This window comes from Tyto alba, unplaced genomic scaffold (genome assembly GCF_018691265.1).
Source record: "Tyto alba isolate M040663 unplaced genomic scaffold, T.alba_DEE_v4.0 Super-Scaffold_6, whole genome shotgun sequence".
NCBI classification, from domain to species: Eukaryota; Metazoa; Chordata; class Aves; order Strigiformes; family Tytonidae; genus Tyto; species Tyto alba.
Window position 1 is genome coordinate 19,452,412 of NW_024881327.1, and position 20,339 is coordinate 19,472,750.

General features: G+C 40.1%; 1 protein-coding gene across 9 annotated transcripts in view; it reads left to right on the forward strand.

Annotated features, from left to right (window-relative positions):
* Positions 1–20,339, forward strand: part of TENM3 (teneurin transmembrane protein 3) — a 1,343,701-nt gene that overhangs the window by 1,308,519 nt on the left and 14,843 nt on the right. For all 9 annotated transcript variants that reach the window (XM_032988404.2, XM_032988405.2, XM_032988406.2 and 6 more), the window contains 2 exons: positions 15,631–15,806; positions 16,469–16,704. In XM_032988404.2, coding sequence (XP_032844295.1) covers positions 15,631–15,806; positions 16,469–16,704 — 412 coding nt within the window. The remainder of the gene's footprint in view (positions 1–15,630; positions 15,807–16,468; positions 16,705–20,339) is intronic.

Sequence of the window (20,339 nt, forward strand, 5' to 3'; positions counted from 1 at the left end):
TTCCCCATGCTGACTTCCTCTGTCTGACTTCTTCTAAACGTCAAGTCTGAATCGTTTTAAATTAATTATTGTGAATTTCAGTCTTCTATATTGAAATAACAGTGAGACAACATTTCATTCTTGTCAAGAAAGCTGTAACTCAGACAGCCATGATTTTGTAGATTTGCATCAAAAACTAGATTTTCATCCCGTTTGCTCATTAGATTGACATTGTTCGGCAGCAAATGCTGACAAGAAATTTGTCTCCACTGCTCAATATTTTTTTCTTTCTTTTTTTCTAAGTATAAGCATCTCTGCATAGTCTTTTACCCCCCCAAAAAAAGGCTAGCTGGGTATGTTTGTTGAAGGTGTAAAAGGCTGTGTTTCACTTAGTGGCGAATATTCAGGAAGGATCTTCTGGATGCCACGGCAGGCTTTCACACAGGCAGGCCCAGGCAGAGGAAGCTGAGAAGAGAAATGTGGGGGGGAAATGTCATTCCTGAAGGAATAAACTGAAAACACAGAGACCACCAGCAATGTGGTGTGTGCAGGTGCGAGCACAACAGCGAGAGGTATTAGTGCAAGAGTAGAACTTGTAATTTTTCCAGCCGCAGAAAAAAATCTTTCCAGTGGATTGCTTTACCCTATGTTACAGTCATTAAGTCATCAATGCCGGCTCATAACAGCCGGATTAGTAAAACGTTTTACAGAATCCTCAATTACATTGACTAAGGAAGGTCGTGACAATTTACAGATAAACTAGTAGAACCTGAGAGATCATGTATGGGTTTTATAGACAACTTCGTTCCCAAATGAGCTGAACTATAAGCTGATATGCCAAAAAAAATGTAACAAATATGCAGCTTAAAACAAACTATTTATTTCAAAAAAGATTGATGTAGAATTAACAGAGATTTTTTTTCCAGTCATCTCTGTCAACTGGAAAAATACGTGGTTTTTTAAATCCCATGAAAGGCGTGCTAAGGTTGGCTAAAAATGTGTCTGTGAAGGAGTGGAAGACATAGAGTTAGAATGATAAGTAAAAGTGTTAGAGGGCCCTCAGCAGAAGTATTCAGGATTACAAAGGGCATCATGAAAGTCCAGTAAGTCCCTCTTCTTTTTCTTTTTTTTTCCCCCTCTTCTTTTCTCCTATATTTATGATGAAATGCAGTAGCAACTGCTGCCAAGGTCAGGGCCTCAAAAAAAAGCTTTCAATTCAACACACATGGTAGAGAAAATAAAGTGCCAGTGTCAGGCAGTGGCAGCAAAGCCAAACATCTGTGTTCTGAGATAACTTCACATTTCTGTCAGCATACATTTGGCCGAGGCAGTGTGCAGGAGGACTCTGAGCACCTGTATCTACTCTCCAGCCTTTACATACGCCCGTCAGAGACACGAGAGCAGCAGGTGCTGCTTCACTGCATATTGTGGCCTGAAGTGGAGACAGGGCTAGAAACGCTGATCCCTAACAAAGACAGCAGGTGGAACGGCGCTGCTGCCAGTTTTAAGGTATCCTTCCAATGATCTGTAAATTGGCGGGGCTTTGGCAGCGGGCACGTTCCCAAAGCATTAGCACACATCTGTAATATTGAATTGTGCATTGGTGCATCCGCTGCGTATCTTTTTAGGTCCTGCCAAGAGGACACAGAAGCATAGTGGTGATACACAGAGCAATGAGAAACAGTTTGGTCAGGAGGGCACGTGTCCTCCTTCTCCTGGGTTAGCCCTGTCCTGTACGCTGAGAGACCAAAGCACAGCTTCAGACGCGCTGGGGATAGTCATCCCTTTCCACAGAGAGTAAATTCAGTGTTTAGCTGTGACACATACAACCACTTGTTTCCAGCAGGCGAGTTGGGCAAGGCAATCAATTTGGGGGATAGTGAAGCCCCTTACTGAAATTAAGGCATCTGTTGGGTACAGCAGGCACTTTAAATCATGCTGGCATTCATACTGGCTAATTGAGGACCTAGAGTTTTAATCAGGGCTGTAATTTCTCACCATGTTGCCTGTAGTTTTTGTGTAGCCTACTGTGGTGTACTGCAGAAGTAGCTGATGGCTCCTGGATGCATCTTAATGGTGTCTGCGTGATCACAAAAAAGTGGGTATTATATTCACTATTAAGTGGTTGATATGTCTGTATTTTTCATCATAGGGAGAATTTTGGGTACCGTGTGTCAGGAGGTACGTAGTTATTTACTGAGTCTGTAAATAGCCATCTTTCACACCTGATCTGCTTTCATGCAGACTTTCTGTTCTGAGATCGGTTATGTCCAGCTGGCCTATGGAGAACCCAAAGGGCAGGCTATTCCCCTCAGTAAGTATTAGTAGTGTTTCCAGGCTGCTGTTTATGCACTTCCTACACAATTACCTCCAACTGGTATCTTGTTAGAATTCCCAAGCTGAAATAATTATGGAGAAAGCTCGGCAATTTCACTCACCCCGAATTTGCAAGTGTATGAGGCTTTTGCGGAAGCGAAGATTTTAATGTCCTCCCCGTAGCCATGGTGAAGCAGTAATCTGTTTAATTGCAACAAGGAAGATTCAGATTAGACATTTGGAAAAACTTCACGGTGAAGATTTTGGAGCCCTGGAGCACACAGACAACGATAGTGACCCCCTGCCCTTCACAGACTGTCTTTAAGAACAGATGAGACATCTTTCAGGACTAACGCAGGAAGAGCAGATCCTGCCTTGGGGAAGGGGATGGACCACATGACCTCTCAAGGCCCCTTCCAGTCATGTTTTCTGTGATGCTCTGTACAAGTTAATACCAAAAATAAAAAAATTGCACCGATTATGTAAAGCTACAGGGAATAAGTGAAAAAAAAAAAAAAATCACCATGTTATTTTTCTTGCCAAAACTCTATTATTACAAACATCCATCAGTCATCATAGCTGCTTTTTAACATAAAATCCCCATGCACCAAATGTGTGTCTGTATATTTCCCTTTTGAAGAAAAAGTAGATACAAACACAGCTACTTTCCCATTTTTTACTCTGGGATCAGCAAACTTTATTGTGACTTTGCTTTTCAGTGCTGATGATTTGTAACGTTAAATCTGACTAGGTTGGGTTTCCAGTGGCTTCTGCTACTATTGCCAAAATAGATGGAAAGCGTGTGTACTGCATAAGGACTTGTGTGGGGGTGACACAGTATACGTGCGTGTATCTCTCTCCCACCTTTTGCATAGTCACGTTTGTAGGTAGTGTGGGCTAAGAAATTTTCAGCCAAAGAGTTTTCTGTTGAAAAAAATGAAGTCTTGTTAAAGCGTAAAGGTTTCCCTCAAACATCAGGCAAGGAATAGGAAATTAGAGATGAAATCGCTCAGACTTCCTTGTTCTATTTCAGTAATAGAATATTTCAGTTTCATTTTGGATGCATTTTCTTTTAATATTGGCATTTATTTACACATTTTATTTACTCTGTTGTATTATTCAGGTTCTCCAAATATATTCCATGATGAATTTAGACTTTCTTCTCACTTAGAGTTACAACCTTTCGACTGTTAGAATGTCCAATGGACTAGAAATGTCATTTTTCAACTATCTCCGAGTATGGCTGTATTGTTTCACCCTTTGGTTGTCACACATCTGTTTAAATGGCAGAAGTTACATTGGAGTAAAAATACTGAGTTTTTAGTAACAAAAAGATAGTCTTTGGAGCCAATTCAGGAATAGCTTTGTTAACTATTCTCTTGAGCAAATCTGTTTGTATAACCGGAACGTGCACCCAAAGAACTTAGTTTCAGTTGAGCTTTCAGTGATTTGAGAGCAGATTTATGAAAGTGATTTAATGGGGTTTTTTTCCATTTTTTAACAACTTCTCAGTGAAAAGAGGGAATCTTTGAAAAAACATTGCATCCCAAAAATTGGCAAGCACTGCTCTGGCACATATTAAAACATTTGGACTTGTTTCTTTTCATGGCTTTTTTCCACAGTCTAGATCACACTAATACCAGATCCAAAAGAAGTTTACTTTTTCATTTCATTTAGTCTGGACACTAATTAATCTAGAGTTTATTTTATTCAGTCTCCACTTTGCCTGAAGAAGGGAAGGACTGACATACAGGAAACATTTTTTTTCACACTCCTTGTGTTTTTTACAGTGAAAATTTTAAGTACTAACTTGAATTATTTAGGATAGCATATAATCTCTTGTCTCTATTTGTTTACAGACTTTGATTTTTTTTTTTGTATGTTTATGGCAAAATGGATTTCTAAATTCATATTCTATTAAGGATATAGTCTGCTGATCAAAATTAACATTTTATATTTCAAGACTACATACTTTCATAAGGTATTGTTACTAAATTTTGTAGTAACTGTTATCTGTTATCAAGGGTCTAAACACTTGCTGAATAAAAAAGATATTAATAAAGCATTCACAAAAAGGATTGAAAATACACGCATACTAAAAAAACAGTGTAGCCTTATGAAGCTAAAAATCCTCCAGATTAGATTTTATGATGAAATTATAATATTAAACAAGGTATAAGAGTAATCAGCACGATCGGATTCTGTTGTTACACAATTGTGAGATAGCTAAGCTGGAAACTATTAACTATAGCTGCATATTATGTATACATAATAGGAGCATTTAAATAGATAAACCTTAGAAGTTGGACTGATTATATGCATTTTGGAAGCGACACTTTCTAGCTAGCATATATGACATTATTTCTGTGCAGCAGTTTTCATTCTCCTTTCACATACAGAGAGCTAACACAGGTGCACAGAAGGAGCATTTTTGGACCTAAGTTTTTTGAAGTATCAAAAGTAAACTCCTAAAAAGTCTTGAAGTGCCCCTCTGCAGCCGCTCCGTCTTGTAGGAGGTCAGACCTGCCCCCAGCCTGTAACCTCGGGTCTCCCTCAAAGCCCTGGCGTGCCAGCGGTTGACAATTCAGCTCAAAATGAGTAAAAAGCTCCCTACGAATTGAAAGCTGGGCCATTTTCAAGAGGGCAAATTATTCCAGAGAAAAGGCTGCTGTTACTCATGATCCTTAATCATGAATTCCAGTAGCCACTGTTCCTTGTCTCTTTCCTGCTTCTCTCATCTTGCCTTCCTCGCCTTTCAGCAGCAGTATCAGCAGGCAGAGATCTCATCTAGGCTAAGATGCCTCCTCCTTCTCCCTGCAAATTTACTGCCTTTCTTCCAGGTCTCTTTTTTGCTCTCCAGACCTTGGCCTCCTACTATTGTCCTTACTTTCTTACCTTGTATCTTTCTCCTTCCCATGTCTCTCCCCATTTCTCTAAGGCATGTTTGGTTTCCTTGCCTTTTCCTTTCCCAGCAGTGCGTTTCTTCTCAATACCCTCTCGTACCTCTTGACAGTCCATCCAGTGTTTCCCTGGGCACTTCATGCCCTGAGCTCATTTGTCTTCTCCTTCCCCTCCTCCTTCTCCTGCTCAATTCTTGTCTCTGAGGGAAGGCAACAGAAATCAAAGAGAGTGACATCAGCAAGCAGAGCCCTTAAAAGTTTACTTTGCTCCCAGAGTTAAATTAACGAGCTTTCCAGCCATTCTGGAAAGGTGGTAAAATCATGCGGAATGCGAAATCCTCACGATAATATATAGACTGGAGAGAATCACAAGTAAACATCTAGCATCACCCTTTGCATATTGCACTTTTATTAACAATGCATTCAGTGCGGTGGATTCCTTAAAACTCTGTGATGTAGAGTAAGATACTGCCTCTGGCTTGGACTTGTTTAGTTTCCCCACGTACCAGGCACATCATCTGTAACTGTCTGCATTTGGCAACAGAGAACAGACGATATTCTGTGGTTTTCCTCTTGCTTCATCTTAATGCATTGCTTGTGGAGTCTGACTTGGAAATACTGAGATTTGGCTTGTAAAAGTCTATGGAATTTCTACAGAAAGATTTCATTTAGATAAAATCAAATATTTATTTTTGATCAGATGAAAATTATCCCGCCAATAGTACTGTCAGTTCACTTGCACTTTTACTGTATATTAAGAGGTTCACAATTAATTTTTCATAATTAATATTTCTATACCAATTCCAGTTGCATTTGTGAGGGTTTATTTTCCTATAACATTTGTTTTTCTATTTGTGTTCATTTTTCTATCTGCATTTATGTCTCAGTAATATAAGTATCTAAAAATGCCTAGTCTTTTTTCTTGCAATTTTGGGGCTTCCAATCTAATTTGATTCTGTTTTCTTACAAATACCAGAACTTTGTACAAAATTGTAATCTGGATTTTTTATCACCTCTAAACAGCATTCTCTGAATGTCCTTGGTACCACAGTGCTTTTTAGATATTTTTATCCTTTTACCATCAACAATCTTCTGTACCTTCTGCTTTTACTGCTGCTGCTTCTTGCTTCATCAGTGTAAAAAGTAGTGGCTATAAAGTAATTAACCATACTCATTAAAACAGCCAATTGTTCAGCCAATTACCATATTCTTGCATTGACTTTCTTGGCAGCACATGAGCCCTTGATTGCAAGACATGACTTAAAAGTGCAATTACTTTAATTTTCCCATATTATATTTACTCAAGCAACAAAAGACATATTCTCTTCATTCTTAACCATCTCTGAACTGTCTTTTGGGGACTGTCTGTGAGCTATCCAGTCCTTGCATAAGTGCCTGTTTATCCACATTGCCTGTCTCAATCCAGCACACAATACATATGTATTTCTCATATATATATATTATTTCTCTCTTAGAGCACATTTCAGGGACTAGCTGGTTCTCTGTTGTTAGTCAAGATTTGCTGCTTCTTCTCCTCTCAACATGGCACAAATCGAAACTAGTAGGCATAACCCTCTCTCACTACGCCGTGCAGGCCCGTGGAGGAAAGGCTGGCCAAAAGGAGATGAAAAGACTTCCCTCTATCCAAACAAGTTAATTATTCCCCCTACCCAAAGAGAACTTGTAGGGAAAAATATCAAGCTGAAGTGTGCATGGGCACAAGCTGAAGATGACATGTTTTTTTAAACCTTCTCGTAGATATATCAATAGTACACGAGTACATAAACCATGTTTCATGCAACGTGCGATTTCTGAGAGGAGCTTAGAGGCAGTTGTGCTTGCTGACCGCACTTCCCATGTTTCTTGTTTAGATAAATTGTTAAATACATTTTTTAAATTTCTAACTTCAACTTCCTCTTACTAAGAATAGAAGTTACGATTTCACAGTTTTCATAACTGTAACTGAACTTTACAGTAAAATTCATAATTACAACACGCTGTTACATACATTAGTCTTGTAAGACTTTTGCTGACAGTGGAGCACACAAACTTGCTGTTTCAGACTTATCCTGCTTAATAATAAAGCAGCCATGTTAAAAATAATACATTAATAGTTACCATTAGATATTAATGGTAAATTTTTTAGAGAACTGTAGCGTGTGCCCTAATTGCCCCGATATCAGTAATATATTTTTTCTAATAGATATTCATTCTTGAATGTTTACAGTTGCTTGTCCTTAGAAGTAGGCTAAGTAATAAAAGCAGAACTGAGAAACCACTGAATAAGTAATAAAATAGCAACACTGAAGGCACATATCAACATTATTACATCTTACATGTATGAAAAAGGAAGAAGTGCTTTGATTTCTGTCAAGAAAATCAGCATGGGATGTCTCTGTGGTTTGGTAAAGCACTTAGAAGTAAGGATAGTTCAGCAAAAAAATAGTATTATTCCTGTTAATGACACAGATGTCCTGCAGTGTCAATCCAGACAGCTCTGCTCAGGCTCCTGAAAGTATCCATTTCACTTCTGGCTTTATCAAGTACTTAATAATTCCATTTGTTCAGTTATTGACATGTTAATATTCTTGTCTCGTGTTAATTTTCTTTGTCAAACAGAAGTCAGGGAGGCACAGCCAAGCTAGCTCACTTTCCTTTCCATTTACTTCATTGGGAACCTGGTGTGGTGAGGGTGGAAGGGCAGCTCCGGGTTGCATGTGAAAAGGCAGCTTTCTATTTTCAGTCATGATGTATTCAAACATAGAGTCTTCCTTTTCGAGCCTCTTCAAGAGATTTGGTCTTCCTTGATGTCCCCACTGAGGCCAGACTGATCAGCTCTTGAGGGAGCCTACAAGGCACACGCAGCTGAAAGTCCCACCTAATTCCCTCCGAAGAGGGGAAAGTCTGTCACTTCAGAAGCCTGCACTGGCTGGGTGTGACTCATGTTCTGAAGGAGTAAGGGTGTTATTCTAAATTAACCATAAAACCTGAATCTAGCAATATTTGTTTACCATCTTGGTATTACACTATAAATATTTTCCTAAAAGGAATATAAATACACCCGTATAATTTTGCTTTCCTTTTGCTAAATTTGCTTTTCAGACATAATGCAATTTACTAAGTTCATTATGTCCACTTTTTGTGATCCTGTAAAAACACCTTCATAGTTTTCACCTTTCAAAATTAAAAAAAAAAAAAAAGGGGGGGGGGGGGGGGGAAGCAACACTACACCTTAATTCTGTGAACAAAATGTCTTGCCAAACAGAGCAGCCTTACGTCCTTGTCTCACTAAAGGCCTCTACACTCAGCTCTGATAGTATAAGCAGACCTTACAGCAAGGGACAATCTGTCATATAAAGTATATACACACCCACATTTCTTTTATTTGAAAGGCCGTACTCCGGTATTTATATCAACAAGGCACAGAGTTTATTTGTACGGCAATAGATGAGCAAAGAAGTGGGGGGGGAAGTGACACAGAAACAAACCAGCAGCCCCAGGGAGCCCTGAGATTAAAGACAGCGCGCGGGGGAAGCTGCTGTGGGGCTGGAGCTGGCTCTGCACACCCCGGCAAAAACCAGAGGCCGGCCCCTGCGGACCCCGGGGCTCGGGGGCAGTGAATTCCCATCAGAGGGAAATCAAAAAGATTGGGATGAGTGTTGAGGTCTTGTAGATAAAAGCCTGGCTACTGCAATGCCGTCTCATCTTCGGAAGGACAAGCCCCATTCAATCACTCTTGGATTGGCTGCACTCCGGTTCAGAAGGGTGCGTGCTGCCGAGGCCCCATCCCCAGGGAACGCCCCTCCTTTCAGACACACCGCCTCCATCCCGCTGCTCCCGCTGCTCCCAGTGCACCCCTTCGCCCTCGCGCATACCCGGGAGGTGTTCTCCCTACTCTTCAGAAAGCACCGTCGGCGTTGACGCTGTTTATTTGTGCAGGTTCCCGTGCATGTAAGGCGTGCGTCAGATGTGCAAGCTGTGAAAGAATTCTTCTTGTGAATCCTTACGAGAATACAGATGGCAGGTGCTCGCTGCAGCAAGCAGCACAGTGCGGGGCGGTCACAACACCATACAGCAATGAGTGAAAAGTTTGGCAGTCTTCTGGCAAAAAAGTAAGGAAGCGGCCTGGCCTGATAAATTCACGTATTGCTTCTTTCACCGCAAAGCACCACTTCCCCCAAATACCTGTCCCTGGAAGTCATTTTGGATTAGGCTCTGAAGGCGGTCAGTCTCACGGCAGCACAAGCACCGAACTTGCGCTTGTTTGCCCGGTTGTGCAATGAAGTGGAAAATGAGCATCAAAACGTTGTCTGTACGAAAGTGAACGAGCTATCCCGGGGAAGGTGTTGATTCATTTCTTTGAGCTCCCTTTTCAACAGACACATTTCCTGCAGTGATTTTCGTTTAGAGTGTGCCTGTTGTTTTGTAGATGAGTTATGGCTGTCAAGAATGGCCTATTTCGGTGAATTGTTCACACGTCTGGTGTGCTGAACGCCAGTTTACAAAAAAAGACTGAAAACTATCCTTTTAACGTTAGGACAAAATAGACACACCAGAAAAAGCCTCAAAAGCTGCAGTTATAACAGAAGAAGATGAAAAGAGAAATTGTCAATCACTTTCCAGTTGAGGAAATCTCTTCATTAAATCTGGGCTGAAAAATTTGTTCTGACCACAGTGCTAAGATAAAAGACCATCACCTGAATTATTTAACCAGCTGTGCAAACAGTTGCATAAGACTTTCCCGGATGAAAACAGGATAAAAGGCCCTTTCCCCATGGAAGGCAACCATCAGATAAAGGAACCAGAAAAGCGAACCAGCTGCTTGAATTTAAGCTTCCATCCTCTGACACTTGGCTGAGCAGGACAGAGAAATTTAGCTGACACTAATACCTGTAATGCCCTTCCAGCCTCTGGGGTTCTGTGAGTTTGCATTTCCACCCAAACTCCATTAAAAAAAACAAGTAGGTAGATAGATTCCTGTCCAGAATTGGACTTTGGGCTGCAGTCTACTTGGGCTCCTTCCTACAATCATTCCTGAACTTATTTTCTGTAATTCCTATTCATCCACTGTTTTCTCAGAGCTAGGCACAGCAGAAAGGTAAAGGAAAAAGCAGAGGGAGAGGGTAAAAGAGTAGAGCAGGAAGGGAAAAGAAGGGAAGGAAGCTTTTTTTTTCATATATTTAAAATTCTGTAAGACTGGAAAGCTGATTTTTTTTTTCTCATGCTTAACAATATTCCAGAAAAGAACAAAGGAAAAACTTTACCCTTCTTAGACAATAGTCAATTTTTTTAAAAAAATCCACTTGTCATAATTTACAAGCCTACTAATATACATCAAATTTTCATTTATGACACATTTGCTTCCTTCTTGTTAAGCAAAACAAAACAATATTAGCAAGACATACAGGTACCTTAATGTTTACAGTTCAATTTTTTTAAAAAAAATATATATCTCAGAAGGAAGTTATAGTTTAATATTTTGGCTTTCCTGATACATTTGTGCTGTGAATTCACAAGCAAGGTGCTAAACCTTTAAGATGTCAACTACACTGTGTGGAAATAAAGGAACATATGCATACAGTATTTAAATTAATACTATTTTTTAAAGGCAGGTTATAAATGAGCAGTTATAAATCCACTGGAGTGTATATTTCAATGAGACTAAAGAAAAAATGCCCAAAAAAAGGAGAAATCATTTGTCCATGCATCTGTAGATTATTTTCATTTTTTTCATTCTTAGGAGGCTCATTCGGTCGCACTTCAGACAAATAAAAATCAAAAAATGCGTATCAAAATGAGGAAAGCAACTCAGAAATGGAGTAAAGGGGATAAAGATAACAAATTTCATTTTGTTGAAGTTGAGAGTCTTTTCCTGTCTTTCAACAGCCCACATAATGGTTAAAGATGGTCAGAAGTAATGCTCCCAGTAACTTGTTGTGCCCTGTTTTAAACCAGTGGAGGACAGGAGAGCTCCGTGCGGGTGGCAAATGGATAACAAAAGTGATGGTAGATAAACTATGGGTTTGTGTCCTTTTGACCAGCAAGGTAACTATTTGGTTACTGGTTCAGCAGCGCAGTGATACCCTATCAAGGTGGCTTCTCTTTACTGTAATTTTTCAACTGTGAATTCACAAGTTGGGAGGGACTAACCTTGCAGTATGCTATGGGAGGCTGAATACAAGTGAAAGAACCTATTTGCAAACTGACGCTCTTCAATGTTAAAGACAGCGGTCCTCTGTGTGAATGTGAACTTCATGGCCTCAACAAGCTGAAGGAGACATTTCGTTGCCAGGTTAGGACAGATTTTTTCAGTATGTGTCAACATGGTGAGTACACACCCAAAACAACAGCATGCTGCACTTCTGAAAGTCAACTTTGAACCTTCTGTTCTCACCTGCCAAGAAGCAGCACCTCGGGATATAAGGCTTCCAATGAATAATTTGAAGCAAGTAGGGTAAGGTGCCATACATTTTTTTGTCACTCCTGATAATTCAAGATGCACAGAGGAAATGCCTGATGTGTGTCGAGTGAGAATGGAACAGTACTTTTCATTTTGCTGTCAAAATTATACATGTCTATATTGTGAAATGCATTCATGCCTCATTTCTCTAATACAGTATCCCAACTAGTAGTATAATCTGTAACCAGTCTTTAAAGAAATACATAATACACATTTGCAATGTATGTCTTGTTATCTGAAATGTGCAGGAACCAGCGTGACTTGCTCTTCAGCCTGACGTGTTTACAATAGAAAAAAAAAAAAAATACAGAGTTTATTTTGTTAAGGGAGTGTGCTGCAGTGGTCTGTGCAAAAACAGTATCAGTCATAACTCAGCAATTGGCTTTAGCAGCAATCTGTACTACACACTTCATTTCTACAGCTCCCTATTTTATGTTGAAGTAACTTCTGATATAAAACATTAATAATGCTCTGCAAGTTGGGGTTGAGCTAAATGTGCTCCAGACTAAGATATGCACGTGAGAAACAAGTCAGAAATAAAGAAAGTAGGGCATTTCCATCTGTAACAAGGCTTACCAGGAAGTTACCACTGCAAAGTGAAATGGCCTACATAGACAAGAACAGAAAATGGTCTGGGAAGGAATGTAATTAAAACTAAAGGAGATGAACAATGGAAGAGAGACTTCCAGCAGGTGAAGAGCAAAAGGTCAAGAATCTGGGAAGCTGTTAATCATTATCTCTGAGAAATTCTCACTGCAGAAGGGGAAGACTATCTGGCAGTAGCAGATCATCCTAAAGAAGAAAAAGAATTTGATCTAAGGGGAACTTCAGCTGGCGGTGGTGGCAGCTGCCCCTGCTGCTGTCTTCTGTAGTTATTGACCAAAAATGAAGATCATTATGTTAATGTGAATGGAAGTGAGTTGATAGGATTACTGCACACGAGTTCATACCCAGTGAGCAAGTTTCCATTTCAGATTCTTGAAAAGTTCATGTGCGACTTCTCTTGAGGAATTGGAAGAGGTTGGTTGAATGGCTTTGCTGTGGAGCCTGACATAGGAGAAAGATCAGAGGGCTCCGCGGTAACACGTGTGCCTGAGCTTGTGTTTGGATGAAAAGATCAAAGAGGTTGTGAAATACCAAATACAGGCGGTCGCCTCCAGACTTTAGGTCTCGCTCCTTTTAGAGCAATTCCAATATTAGAACACTAGGCAGATAAAAGAAATCTCTCAGTCTAAAACTGACAATCCTGGATGAATAAATTCACCTTGGCAGCAGAATGCAAGGATATTTGGATGTAATAAGAAAAATGGCAGAGGAATGCCCAAAGGTATGAGTGATGTTACTGTGCTGAGCATTGATAAGGCTTTCATTGTGAGCAAAAAGATAGCAAGTATAAAGTAAGTTTAGTATTCGATGGATGTGCTGTGAACAAAATGAAGGACACATGTTACAATCCATCATAAAATGGAATATATAGTAAATTGTGGAAAGACCTATTTCCCTTCTTTCTTTTTGTTCCTGGCTATAAAAGTATGTGAAATCCTATTCTTACCTTTCACGTCTCAGTCGCATTTTCTTCTTGCACTAGGACGCCTGAACCAAGCAATCGTGGCTTTTAAGATTATTTCAGCTTTAAAGTCATGTTTTTAAGAACATGAATGTGTAGCATGATTTTTTTCTGATCTTTGAACTCTCCCCCACTGTAGTAATATTAGCTACTTATCTCAGGCTCATGATGTGCTTTCATGTATTTGTGAAAGAAGAGACCGGTTCAGGAACTATAGGCATGGGAGTCAGAAAATAATAATGGGGAAGCAAGAATGCATAAAACAAGAACGGTGATGTTCAGCGCTGCATACTGCAGTGAAGCCACACAGTGTACTGAGTACCACCAGTGTGTAGCATCTTCCAACTCAAGTGGTACACTCAGAAATATGATAATTAATTTCTCACAGATATTGTGATTCAAAGGGTAAAAAGTTCTTCTTACAGGGAAATCTTACCTTCTGCAGCTTTAGTAATCATAGTTTGAAATAAAGACTGGTAATTGGCTACTGGAATCGAAGGATGCAAGTAACTCCCAACAAAAAAATTTGATACCATTTTCAAACATAAAGCAGAAAATAGAAAAGGACACTAATTGGACAATATACAGTCCCCTGGGAGTTGAAAAGGGAAGTTATGCATGAAAATAAGTTGACGGAACTGAGGAATGAGACTGAAGGTCATGAATAGGCTGGCAGTCACATTCATGCACAAGGAACGTTGATACGTTTGTTTTGGTCTCTCACATAAATGCAGTATCTTGGCTTGCCAAGTCCAGTATGTGAAAGAAAGCCAAAATTAGGGCTAGAAACACACTGGAAGAAACCCCGTTATCATCTTGACATATACTTAACTTCAAAAAATTACTTTCCCCACTTGATTTCCCTGGCTTACAGTATGGTTTCTGATTTTTAAACATTCTTTTCTTTTTCCTGTTGCTAAGTGAAAGTCTTATATAAACAAAGGAAATCAACTGTGTTAAAAGGATGGAAATGACTGTATGCAAAAAGCTGTCAAATCTACAGAGTAAGCAAACTGGAAAGAAACATTTCTTAACCTAATCTTTTCAGTTACAGCAATGCTTTGCAGTACTCATGCTGTTCAAAGAAAGTGTGTTGGGGGTTAAAACTCTTCGGAATTAATTCTCTCAATTTAAGAAAAAGTTTCTGGAGCCTTAGTGATATGCTTGGGGGTTTTGCAGGGTCTTTTTTTGGTTTTGCATTTCTTTCCCAGAAGGAGCAAGTCTGATGATAATTGTAAGCATGAAATGTCTAGCGCGCTGTGCGGACCTGCAGCGTCATGTTCTAGTTACTTTAAGAGACTAAAGGTTCCTTCAGCCTCCCACTACACGGTCTCGGGAGAGGGATGGAAAGCTCCTGAGAGCGAACAGGTCATATGTGGGCCTGGAACGACCCGTTGGATACTTGTTTCTCTCTGTTGCAGGTACAGGCAGGCTATACTTCTAAATGAGGAACCTCAGCTGAACGCCTAGGCTGATGAATCCAGGCTGTAGTACTGGAAGAGCTAATTGTAAAGGCAGTTTTATGACCTGAAGCTCACATAACGCTTTACCTCTCTATACTGTGACCACAGTGCAGGTTTGGATGTGAGCATGGTCTCAGGTCTTGTACAAATGGAGTATACCTAACACAGCATAGGAAAAGACATGGTTTAGATGTCATAGTCAGCTTCAATTACAGAAATTTTATCTACATATTCATATTAAATGGGTATACAGCTGTTGGTTTAGAGAAATGTCAGTGGAGCCATGAAAAAAAAGCACCTCCTTTGTGGTTTATGCCACAACTTTCAGACTGTGATCTGCAGGCAGTTAAGGAGTTATATATGCTAGCTGTTCTGATTTCCAGCTACAAGCAGCTTAAATAGATTAAATATTACCCCAGATTCTTTCTCTTAATACTACAAGAAATGTTAAGCACTGAGGAACAGGAGGGCAGGTGGTCTGCATAATCATTGAATAAGGAAAGGCCCAAGAGACACTCTTACTAAGACACCCTTTTTATGAAAAATTTTGAGGATTCCTACAATAACAGCAAAATGTAGTCCAATAATAGGGAGCGAGTACAGAATGCTACGGAATTTAGCACTGATAAATATGCTTCCTTTGAAATGGTGAATTAGATGTGCAGCAGGATCTGGTCATACTTCAAAGAATAATATGCAGAGCTGAAGATCCATCTGTTTGCTCTTGCTATCGCCACTGAGGCTCCTGTATGTTAAGCAGTCTTTTGACTACTTCAAAGCACGTTTGAAGTCTTTGCTGTGCCTATCCCATGCACAAAAAAGCAAACGTGCCTTAATATGAGTAGCTGGTATTTTTGTTCATTTTACTTGTAAATGAAAACAATTTGTTCCTGCTATGTATCATTTCTGAACCTTTGTTTTGTTTTGTTTTGTTTTGTTTTTTAGCTACGATAGCGAGGGCCGTCTAACAAATGTTACATTCCCAACTGGAGTGGTCACTAACCTTCATGGGGAAATGGAAAGGGCCATTACAGTGGACATCGAGTCATCCAGCAGAGAGGAAGATGTCAGCATCACTTCCAACTTATCATCAATTGATTCTTTCTATACCATGGTTCAAGGTAAACGAAAGATTTCTCGGCAGATACTGACCTGAAAACTGTTTCCTTATGGTACAGGCATCCAATCGGATGCGTTAGAGGGAAACTTTAGATGCATAGAGTTTGGAGGAAGGGACGATACGTGCATGGTTTTATACACAGAACAAACTCTTCAGGGAAAGAAGGAGTTGCAATGACAGTAGAATTAAATATGTTCTCTAACCAAACAGGTTTTGGGAAGTAGTCAGAATACCTACTTTGGATTAAAGGGGAATCTTGGAAAGGAGAAATAAATGGATTGAAGGGGAAATAGGCGCAGAGATAGTGTGAAGTGAGATTTTAGCTTTCAAATAGCATGTGGCATCCCAGCAGCCACATCTTTGCGAAAGTCAGTAGTCATAGTAGTTTTAGGATTAGGCCAAAAATGCCTAATGAAACAGCAGAAAATGTGGTTTGTGCTAGTCCAAGGAATATGCTCTGAGGGTGGGATTTTCTTAAGTGTTAAGCAACTTTGAAGGTAGGTCCCAAAGGCATTTGTGCTCACGTGATACAGATAGTCTTACCAGTCACACCCTGGGTGTTTATTACCATCGGGTCACTTACGTGAATTCAAGATGTTACATGCACATATTGCATAAAGCGTGCAGGAAAAAAGGCCAGTGCTTCTCTTTTTGCCCTTTCAGATCAGTTAAGAAACAGCTATCAGATTGGTTTTGATGGCTCACTGAGAATCCTGTACGCCAGCGGCCTGGACTCACACTATCAGACAGAGCCACACGTGTTGGCTGGCACTGCCAACCCAACAGTGGCAAAGAGAAACATGACCCTCCCGGGGGAGAATGGGCAGAACCTGGTGGAGTGGCGATTCCGGAAAGAGCAAGCCCAGGGAAAAGTCAATGTGTTTGGCCGAAAGCTTCGGGTAAGCGCCCAAGCATGCGCGGCATCTACTACCTTCTCATTAAGCGAGAGGAAATGTAAATACATTCCTGTAGGTACTACCATCCAACGACCACAGAATATTTACTGTAGACAAGCTTACTGTCCAGCTGAAAGTACTTGCTTTTATTACTTCATTTATTGGCTGTTTTTCCTTGACTCGTTTCTGTGGAATTTAAACTGTTGGGTTTAGCCTGGAATGCATTGGAAGGAATTGCGATAAAAGAATAATTTTCTGCTTTCCTTCACTGTTTTTATTTCTGGTACTGAATTCACACACCTGATTTTGAATCTTGTTTTTAAATTATTCTGTCATAAGTTAGCGCAGTCCTAGGATTTTGTTTTAAATTAAAATTGTACTAATACTTATTTGTAGTAGAAAGGGTGTAACTGTGTGTGCATGTGTACGACATGTTCCTGTAACATATGTCTTTACCATTTTGTTGGCATTTCTTCTTCTTATATAGTGAGTGAACTATAAGTAGGAAGCAAACTATGATTTATGACAGCCATTTGGTAAAGACAACATAGATTAGGCATTTAAAATTGGTACCGTTTCAAGACCGCAGCAGAAGTCTGACTTACTATTAGAACTGAACTCAGTTCTTTAAAATAAGGCCTAGGCAGTATATCAAATGAAGGTAAGTAATTTTAGACCACTCGCCTTCTAAGAGGTAACATGCCATTTTGAATCTTAAAATATTTTATATCTTCCTTCGGGATGGGAAAGGAGGAAATGCTGTCATGTGCCTTATATTCCTTTCTACCACTTGGTCTGCAAGAAGAATGGATTTTTTCCAGGAAGAAAGAACGATTATGCACAGTAGCTGCTGCTTAAGAACAGCATACTCGTACCTAGCTATGGCAGCTATCTTACATGCATAAGAGAAAGAAGCCGTGCTTCTGGAGCTCATCCATGTGGTTCTGGTTCATAGGCATGTCCTTACATAGCACAGTGGGATAATACACCTGCCAGTTCATTTGTGAAAGAAGCCCAAGAGAAAATAAAATAACCATACCAATGGTTTTGGTTTTGGCAATGTGTCATGTTTTGAACCCAGCCAGCAGCCAAACTCCATGCAGCCACTTGCTCACCCTCCCCCCACCCCAGGGGATGGGGGGAGAACTGGAGGGGTAAAGGTAAAGAGACTCGTAGGTTGAGATTAAAACAATTTCATCATGGAAATAAAATTGAAATAACAATGATAATAATAATAGTGGTAATAAAATATACAAATGAGTGATGCACAATGAAATTGCTCACTGCCCGCTGACCAATGCCCAGCCCATTCCCAGCCAGGGATCCCAGAGGAGAGAAAATCCCAAAACGGCAATCCCAGAAGAGAGCGAGCTTCCCAGCCAGCCTTCATCTATGTACTGAGTGTGTTACATGATACGGAATATCGCATTGGCCAATTTGGGTCCGTTGCTCTGGCCGTGCTCCCTCCCAGCTCCTGGTACACTTGCACACTAGCAAGACATGGGAAGTTGAAAAGTCCCTGATTTCTCAGCAACAGCTAATACCCATATGCTTCTCATACCGAATCCCATGCTGAACCCAAAACACAGCAGTATTCTAGCTACTAAGAAGAAAAAATTAGCTCTAGCCCAGGCGAAACCAGGTACAGCAGTGAAACAAATTGTCCTGAGTTGTGTTCTCAAAAGTGGAGCAAAATTTTGGCATTCAAGTGCAGAGCGGGTAAAAGAAGTGTCAGGGGCAACTTTAACTTGGAAGAGTTTACAGGAAAAAATGAACAGCAGAGAGGAGGAAAAGATCTAACAAGATGGAGGGGAAAGTGAGTGATTATAGAGTAGCATAAAATAGTAGTAATTAAAAGTGTATGTACAGATGGGTAAAGTAAGACAGGTGGAGAATATGGGCTAATAAGAGAGAAGTGCCTCAAAAAGAAACTTGTCAGCAAAGAAAAAAAAAGGGGGTTTGAAAATTATTTACATGGGAAGATATTACAGAAATGTTGCTCGGGGGTGGATGGGGGCAACGTAGGAAAGTAGAGAAACAACAGAAGAACGGGAATAACTTAGGGAGCTCATCATTTCCATCTACAGATATGTCAGTAACATCTTGCTGCAAAGACGACAAATGTAGACAAAAAAAGTGACAAAATGTATTGCCAGTAAATATACTCATCTATATGACACTTTCACTGCATTATATATATGCAGTATCTAACATCACAAAGTAGACTCTCAAGTACTCCGTTTTCTGTCTTGTATTAGTTCTACCCACTACTAGTCGTCTTTATAAAGAAATAAATTAGGAATTACGCCTGCCTCCCTTAACAACCGTCTGTCAGTCTTACTTTTGTTCAGACTTGTTTTGGAATTGTTCAATAAGCTAATGTTGTCCCCGGACCTGTACGTTTGGTCTGTAGGCTGGCCTTTGGCAGAGGTCCTGACAGTCCTCTACGTGAAGGAGCTCTTTTTAGAGCATTTGTATTGAGGCCAGACAAATCTTCACTCACGGGGGTCTCAAATAAAGGAACTGGTATGAGCTCTGTCTCAAGGGATGCCCCCAGAGTAGACACGTAACATAGAGGAGGGAGCTCACGGGTAGAATTTGCTCTGCCTCCTCCTGAGACCTGACATGCTCCAAGCTCTGCAGAGATCCTCAGTTTTCACATTACCTCTTGAACCTCTCTGTAAGACACAGCAATATACTCCTACTCCTAATGGGGGAATCACAGTCAGATCTCATGCTTCTCATTGTGAAGAAAAACAGGAAGTTAAAGCGGAGCAGGATAGATGGACACCTAAATTACTGAAATGTAGCAAGACGGTAGGTGGGGACTATCAAGAAACTCAGTTTTGTGTCATTAAGTGTTTCTTCATTGAAAATTTCCCAAATTACTATTTTTAGCATAATGAAACCCAGAGGTTTCAAATATATTTGGAGTATGACTGTCTTAGACACAATAAATCATCCAAGTTTTACTGCAAAAGCATTTTGGTAGCAGAGTTGTTAAGAAATGCTCCATCTGAAGACAGTACTTTAGCTGACACATGTTATTCCAGCTCCATACTGACCAATGAAAAAAGCTATATCACCACCTCTTGTTACAACTGCAATCTGTATTATGAGATTATGCAGGCACAGCCACAATTTCACCAAAAGCTCGCATGACTGAATGCAAGAGCTCTGTCAGCAGAATCTGGAAGCATGAATCTAGCTGGAAAAAGAAGCAAAGCATTTCCTTTCTTTCCCCTCATATCCTGCCCTTACATAGACCAGACAGATGGAAAGTGAGAAGGCAAGGGATGTTATTATCCCATTTAGCAGATAAGGCAGTGAGACAGCCAGATTAAGTACTTTGCTGCAATTTACACCGGAAGGATGTGCTTAGCCAAGAAATTAACCACAATTGCTTGGACATCTGCCTTAATCATAAAACCACCCTTCCTTCTTTGCCAGTTCAGAAATCAGAATTGCCCATTCTCACTTCAGTGTCTACACTGGAGAGGTAGACAATAAAATTAATAAAAATCATAATTAAATCTAAACTAAGGAAGGGAAGATGGAGGAGAAAGGGAGGGAAAAAGAGAAGCAAAACAGGCGGCGAGATGCAGAGATAAGTGCACACATGTGTGGGGGAGGCTGAG